We start from the raw sequence: 8037 nt of genomic DNA on the forward strand, positions 1-8037 counted from the left end.
CTCCGGGGCCGACGGCCCCATGATGCAGACGAAGGCGCCCCCCCGGATTCTTCCTGTTATGTATATATAATGTATATATAATGATGTTTATTTAATATATTATTATTTAATATATTTAATAATATTATTTATTTAATATATTTAATAAATATTATTTATTTAATATATTATTACATGTTTTTAAAAATTAAACCACCAAACGCAATTTCAGTTTTTTTTTTTAAAACTGAAATCAATCTCTAAATAAAACTACCAAACGCATTTTCAAAAATAATTCAAAAATGAAAATGAAAACGTTTTCATTTCTATTTTCGTACAGAAAATAAAAACGTTTTGGAATCAATTTCAAACGCACCCAACAATTTCCCTTTTTGATTTCAGTGTTTGGAGTTTACCCATCAAATAAGACAATCTCTTTATTTCCTTTCCCATTAAAAAATTTTCCTTAAAAGGTGCGGTGTATGTTTTTCGGTTAGAATTCTCTATATGTTATGGTGTGATTGTTTTCGTTTTGTAGGGTTTAGTCTTAATCAACTAAGCTAATCTTGTATTATTGTGTTAACGAGTAATAATCAAGTTTAAAATTTATTTACCGAGCGGATCTTTCCCTCTTAATATTTATATTTACCTTTGTGCCAGTTTAATTTTTATTGACGGATTCAATCATTAATTCAAGGTTGAGTTCCTTTGTATCTGGAACCATTTGTATCTTGTGAAATAAAAGAAAAAAAAAAAAAAACAAGTAAATAACGCCCTCCGTTAAGAACTAAGAACAATTTCCCCTTGGGATTTCTGGAGTTTACCCCCCAAATAAGACAATCTCCTTGTTTCATTTCCCATCCAAAAATTTTCCAGAATCAATTTTCCGCAAGAAAATTCCAAAATTTTCCTGAAATACTGGAAGAAAGTGCCGATTCTGCCGAAACAGAAATGGTTTAGCAAGTAAATAACGCCCTCCGTTAAGAACTAAGAACAATTTCCCCTTGGGATTTCTGGAGTTTACCCCCCAAATAAGACAATCTCCTTGTTTCATTTCCCATCCAAAAATTTTCCAGAATCAATTTTCCGCAAGAAAATTCCAAAATTTTCCTGAAATACTGGAAGAAAGTGCCGATTCTGCCGAAACAGAAATGGTTTAGTGATCCTGAAACCCTAACCGGTCAGTGGAGGGATGACGATGAGGTCGAGCCCTGCGCCATCTACGAGATCACACCACCACCAGAGCAGTGATTTCTCTCAGATTCTCGATGGAAGAAGGAGACCGAGTGAAGATTTTTTCGGAGAAGAAGGAAATGGATCCGGAGAATTTGAATGTTATAGAGTGGGGAGTTGTCGACCAAGAGCTCGCTAGGCTTTGCAGTCTTTCTTCAGCTCTCAACGAAACTAAGGAGAAGAAACGGAGTCTTCAGAGGAAGCTCGAGTCGCTCATTCAGGTAGGGTTTTGGGCATTGCTGAATTTTGTGTCTTTGGATTTTGTTCTCAATTTTGTTGTATTCATTGGAGAAGAAATGTACGTTATGGTGGAAGGTGGAAACAGGATTTGAATTGCTTTTCAATTATGCATTTTCTAGGTTTTCCTTTTTTTTTGTCTGCTTAATTGCTGATTAAGTGCCTGAGAGAATTCCAATTTTGTTGCAGAAGGATAATTGCTGAATAATTGATTTGATTTTGTTCCCAATTGGCTGTATTCATTGGAGAAGAAATTGTATGTATGAATGGGATTTAATTTCTCATTTTTTTTGTAGTTCTTTATGCCGTTAAGGGGATCCTTAATCCCCGGTCTGAACAAGATATTGTAAAGATGATGAACTATTAACTTACAAATTAATAACTTGATACCTTTTGGCTTTCAAATTGTCTTCCTACATCGGTTACTGAATCAGAAAAGGAAAATAATTTACTATACTTTAAGACCCTCAAATAGAGGCAGAACAAAGCTGAGGCATGCTTTTCGCAAGTAAAGTGCGTGTATTAACTATAATTGTTAAATTAAGGGAAAACCAAGAGTAGTTTTATGGATATAATTGTAGAAAATATTGTATTGTGAAAAGTATACATTGTAATAGCTTTTGTTATGAATAATCGGAAGAACATCAATGGGTAAATATAAGGCCTCGTTCATTTGACCGATTTGAGTTTTCAGTTCTAGGTTTCTACAGTTAAAAGCTCTCAGAAAATGTCACATCTCAGCTCGAATCCGCGAAACGAACGAGGCCTAAGTAACTCAAAAGCTGCTTTCATAATTCACACTTCTTCCAGAGTCCAGGCTCAAATTTTGTATACTATGTGATGTTTTTGATTCTTTTGAGTACATGGCTTCTAGGTGGATTTTTCTTTTATCTTTCTCATATTTGAATTCAATTTATTTATATAGAAAAATACTTGCACAGTTCTTCTTACTCCTCTACAATAAAATAATGTTTGAAAACAATTCAACCTTTGGAAATCAGCTTAAAAGGTGAATGTGCTTTCTCAGTTTTTTCATTTCTTTCTGGATACATTACCAAGAGAGTTTTATTTTGCAATCCATGTAGCTTCCAAACGTATGATGGAGTTTTTAGTTTATTTAGTGGTTCACAAAATAAATTATTGGTCAAGCATATGGGTGAGATATTTGCTGATAGATGCACTCAGTCTTTATGTTTTTTCTTTCCTAAATTTCTTGGGCCTTAATTGATTAGCCCGCGGATTAGCGGGCGGCAACATGTTCGGCAGGTTGAAGCTGAGTCACTAAGCCGATTAAATGAGCTTGAGGAGATGCATGAGAAACTGGAGGCTAGAAAAATGGTGATGGTAAACTTGTCGATGCAATATGTGATTGTTGCGGAGAAGGCTAAAGAGCACGAGAAAGAGCTAAATGTTCAAGTTAGGTCGCTATTGGTTGATGGGGCAGCCCTTTCTGTTGCTAGGAAGCGCTTGCAAGTAATAGCTATTTCTTATCAACTCTTAGTTATTTATTTCATCTTTCTTATCTTTACTCATCCTTTTACAAACCTCAATTGGGTGGCTTTTATTTTTGATTTTGCAGTTTTTTATGTTTTTTTTTTTATTTTTTAATTTTCTTCATGTTTCATAAATAAAGGCCTGCTCTTGTTTCTATTTTTTTTTACAAATTTACATTTTCTATTGTAATGACTGGGTGTGTTCCATCCAAATTTTAAAATCAATCATGCAGTCTATTTTTTCATAAAGCTCTGATATTTCTTTGTTACATTTTTTTAATCCAAGTTGAGTGGTTAGTAGTACAATTTAAATTTATATATGTTGGTGGAGCGGAAGCATTATGTGTGTTTATTACAGGAAACAAACGACGTGTTTCCTGGAGGGAAGGAGTACATTCGTCTTCCAAATTTGCAGAAAATGCTAAGAATGAGACAACAGTATATGGTATCTCAACTTTCACTGCTGTATCCTGTAAAGATCTCTGCAGGACCTAAACAGGAACAGGAGCTTGAATCATTTCCTAGCAGTAGCAAATCAGGTAAAAGCTATCCCACTTATCTTGCATGTACAAAATAGCTAGCAACACTGTAAAAGGACTTTACATCAAATTTTACTAAGCAGAAGAAGAAAATCTTAATTTAAGTCATTGCAGTGATTCTGATTCTATCCCCTTTCCACTCTATTAAATGTTTTTTGTTCTAGTTATGCAAATGAATTGTTGGACCTAATGTTAGTAAATGTAGATAGAGTTGTTTTGCTAGTTCATCTGTCGTTAAAAATAAAAATAAAAATAAAAATAATAAAAAAATAAAAAGAAGTGCTTATTGTTGAAATTTATTCATAAACGTCTGGATGAATGTTCTTTTATTTGACCTTTTGGATGCGTTTCTAGACACTTTTAGGCTTTTCCATTGTTTGTCTTCCCCTGGTCACACCCTCCCTCCCTCTAGCTTTCTGGTTTCAGTTTCTTTTCATTAATTTTGTCTTGTGGATGTCTGGAAGTTCTTAATATGCGAAAGCAAAACCATCCTGCATGCCTCTCGATGGTATATAACCTCCTTCAATTCAAATGTAATTTGACGTCTTTTAAAAACTTTGATTGCTTTACTCAAAGTACAAGTATCACCTAACTTGTTAAGACTCTATCAGCATCACCGTAGTTGAAGGGATAAATATCTGTAATGAGCGTCTTATGCATCTAGGAGTGTTTATTTCCCTCTGTGCCTTTGATATTTTTGTGTTACCATGTCTATGATACGGATTCTCATATTTTAAATTGACTGGATTCTCTCTTTTCTTATAAAAAATAAAAGACTGGATTCTCTTGCTTGTTTCAGTTTTATGTTCCTTTATAATATGCTGTCTTGATTTTTTAATCCAAGAATTACTTCCCATTCTTTACCAGGCAATTTTGCCGGATCGAAGCCCGTCAATCCAGGATCCTTGACAATTTTGGGTCTACATCTGACCATGCTTCCTTTTAAAACGATGAGTCTTTTCACAGACAAGAAGGAGGCTCAAAAGTCGTCAAGTGCTCTGGGATATGTTGCTCACGTGCGTTCTTTCCCTCTTTAAATAAAGCTATCAATTACTGCCTTCTTTGTTCCTCGAATCTTGTATGATCATATATTATTCTTTTCTGATTCTTCCATCTATCTGTAATCTGGATCCTCGTATTTGAATCAAATTATAAATTACTGATCCTTCATATTATATCATAAGCAAATTGTGAGAATTTCTTTGCATTACACGCCACTGATTACTGAAATTTAGAAATTTGTTCTTTTTCCCCCCTGTTGTTCTTTTTTGTTTGATAAGAGGCCTCTGTTTTGTTGTTCATTAGCACAGACACCAATCGTTTTTACTCTTCTTGATGCGTTGTATTTTCTCAAACTTACTGCAGGCAGTTTCACTTATTGCTTTGTACTTGAAAGTTCCATTACGTTACCCTGTGCACCTGGGTGGATCTCGTTCACATATTATTGATTATGCACCATCAATAGAGCCTTCACCGTCCGATATGTCATCAAATACATCTCAATCCACAAAATTGAAGCACATGGAATTCCCCCTTTATTTGGATGGTCAAGACACAACGAGAGCTGCTTATGCTGTATTCTTACTGAACAAGGTACACTTCAAACTTCATGCTTCTTTACGTATAATTTTCACTTTCTCCCCTTTTTTTGGGTGTAGATACTTAATAATGTTTCTTCAATTTATTCTTTTGCCATTTTCAAGCAGCATGTGCATATGGGGGTGGCAACTTTGGTCGTGTTCTTGTTGACCCAAATTTTCATGTCGTTTTGAGTTGACCTGTGTGTCATTCATTTAGTGAAAACTTCTCTTAGATCCGTACTGCCACGACTGATATAAACAATTTGATTGTTAATTTACATACTCAATCCATTTATCGATACTCTACTTTGTAAATCTGGGCCACAAATCTAATATTTTTCATTGTATTTTTATTAAATATGTTGAAAATAAAAGATTGTTTATTTCTATTTTTTTAATAAAAAAATTAATAACTTGAGTCAATTCGAGTCAATTTCATGTCATCCATTTGGGTCGAGTTCAAGTCATGTTGTCATGTTGAACCCAAATTGCCACCACTCTTTTAACATTTGTTGGTCAGTTTCTGATCTTAAGCGTATTTAAAAAAAAAAAAAAAAGAAAAGAAAGAAAGAGAAAAATGAAATCATTTTGAAGACCATCTAGTCTTATGATGTGTTCTCTTGGGGGTTGTATTCGGTGAATTGGATTATGAATATACATGCACGTCTTTCATCTCAATGAGCTTAACGTTTTTTGTCCCCCTATTCTCTCTGTAGGATTTAGAGCAGCTTTTGAATTTCATTGGTGCCAAGAGTTTAGGACCACGACATGTACTAGCTAATTTGAAGGAGCTTGTAATAGCTATCCAATCTGCAGATTATATAGATACGTGAATTGAGTGTTTGAACAGCCACAGGAATTGCTTATATTCTTACACTCTTACACAGGTGCAAATTTTTAGTGGAGCACCTTTCCACATAGCTCTCGTGTACTTTATTGATGCAATCATTGCAAATTTGTCCCCTTGAGAATAATGGTTTTTTAGGTTTAAAAAAAAAAGAATATTATTTCGTTTTGTTTTTGTTTTTGGTTTTTTTTCAGTTCCTTGTTAAATACTTTGAATTATATATTTCTTCGTGATGAATTAACTGTAATAAAGTTTATGCTCAAAAACATAGGTACTGTCTTTTTTTTTGTTTTTTGTTTTTTTTTTTTGTAATTTATATATCAAGGGTTTCCCACTAGGCTGGTAGCCGACCACGTTACATGTATCTCCTTGCACAGGAATTTGTAATCAAGATTTTAGCCGGGTGAGATAAGAGCACTATATATAAGATTGAAAAGTGAATCCTCCAACAGAGAGAAACAAAATATGCCACAGCTTTTGAGAAAAATTAATTCCTAATGATGACAATTAAAAATAATAACCCCTGAAACAAGAGGATTTTACGGGAAAAGTATGGTTTGAATCAGAAGTTTTATCTGGCGTTTGATAGGCTTTGTTATAAGTAGGAAAGAAAGTATGATTTCAATGAAGAAATGGAAGAATTTGCTTTGAGGATTATTAAAACAGTACGAGTGTGTGTATGTGTGTGTGTGTTTGTGTATTTTGTTTTAAAGGTAGGTTATATATACAAGAGTTTTTGGTTTATTAAGGATATATGTCAATCATTATCTTTAAATATTATCTTCTTATATATAATATTTAGAGTCACACAAATAAACATGCACATTAATATTTCAGGTTTTCAATATTTTGAGTTTGATGTTAGTTTTTTCGTCCATTTGAGCGATGAAATGGGGATGTGCTTATATCTTAGCAATGAAATGGTGTCATGTAAGCTTTTCTTCCATCTAATAGACAACGGAGTCATCGTTGCTATTTTTTTTTTTTTTTTTTTTTTTAACGGAAACGTTGTTAGAATTTTGAAGTTTATTCTCTAAAAAAAAAAAAAATTTTTTGTTTTTTTTTGTTTTGTTTTGAAGTTTAGGGATAGCATATATCCGTTTTCTAAATTTAGCGATAATGAAAAAGATATAAATTCGAAAAATAAGTTGTAAAATTTTTCAAAGTAAAAGCCGTCTTATTAACAAGCTATTTTTTCATATATTAGAAATATAATCTCCTTAAGATAACTCTATCCCCCTTTTTCTCTAGCAAAAAGAAACACAATCCTACTCTTTAAATTTCAGAAAAAAGCCTTTTGAGATTTATTATTTCTCCTCAAAACAAAAGGTGATTAGTGCCATTGATTTCGTATCTTTTAAACTTCTAACAAATTGATCAAGTCTTTTAATATTGGTAAATCAGTTATTGACTCTAGATTTACTGAAGATTTGGCCAAATTGATGAGGGGCATCTAAAATTGACTGTAATAAAGGTTAGTTTGTAGGATATTTTGGATGGAATAACCAACTAGGGAGAAAATAAAAGGGATTTGGGGTGAAAAAATAGGTTCATAAAAAGAGAATTGGGGAAAAATTATCCGGAAGATTTTAGGGGAAATCAACATAAGAAAAGAAGATTAGTATCTGTACACGTATAGTACTTGTTAATCAATTGTCCACCCTTTCCAAGTGTGATTTCTATGTTGTCCTAAACAACCTGCCACAGTAGCAAACATGCATTTCTAGAAAACAAATTTTTGGACGCTCATTGCCAAGTAGGCCAAAACTATAATAAATTAAGAGATGAGGGAATGATTTACTTAAACTAAAAGATTAAGGATCAATTTGCAAGAAACTTAAAAGATTAGGGACCAATTGTGTTAATTATTATTATCATTATTTTTTTAACTTGATTTTTTTAATTCCTGGAAAAAAAAGGATATTTTTTATTTGTTCTTAGTGTTTGGGCTTGAGGAAAAAGCAAGAACAGCAAAAATAGGTAATTTCCTGCACACCATTCAGGGGCGCAAAAGTAAATCAGACTAAGAACGATATTCTCTGTCTCTCTAACAACCCAGTTCATTCCGCATCTATAAATAGAGAACAAAGTCCCTTCACAAAACCTATTTTTGTTGTTCTGAAATCAAA

At 33.1% G+C, this 8037-nt stretch overlaps 1 protein-coding gene across 3 annotated transcripts; it reads left to right on the forward strand.

Moving 5' to 3' along the window:
* The first annotated feature begins 954 nt into the window (after positions 1–954).
* On the forward strand, positions 955–6159 carry LOC21404868 (UV radiation resistance-associated gene protein). Of its 3 annotated transcripts, none has more exons than XM_024170987.1 (6): positions 955–1433; positions 2716–2922; positions 3301–3481; positions 4349–4497; positions 4847–5074; positions 5778–6159. In XM_024170987.1, exons 1-6 carry the CDS (start codon positions 1248–1250, stop codon positions 5892–5894), a joined length of 1068 nt encoding a protein of 355 aa, XP_024026755.1. In that variant the 5' UTR covers positions 955–1247; the 3' UTR covers positions 5895–6159. The 3 variants fall into 3 exon arrangements, with proteins under 3 accessions (XP_024026755.1, XP_024026756.1, XP_024026757.1); XM_024170988.1 differs by lacking the exon at positions 5778–6159 and adding an exon at positions 5188–5380; XM_024170989.1 differs by having other exon boundaries at positions 1372–1433; positions 2694–2922.
* The last annotated feature ends 1878 nt before the right edge of the window (positions 6160–8037 follow it).

This window comes from Morus notabilis, unplaced genomic scaffold, assembly GCF_000414095.1.
Source record: "Morus notabilis unplaced genomic scaffold, ASM41409v2 Scaffold101, whole genome shotgun sequence".
NCBI lineage: Eukaryota > Viridiplantae > Streptophyta > Magnoliopsida > Rosales > Moraceae > Morus > Morus notabilis.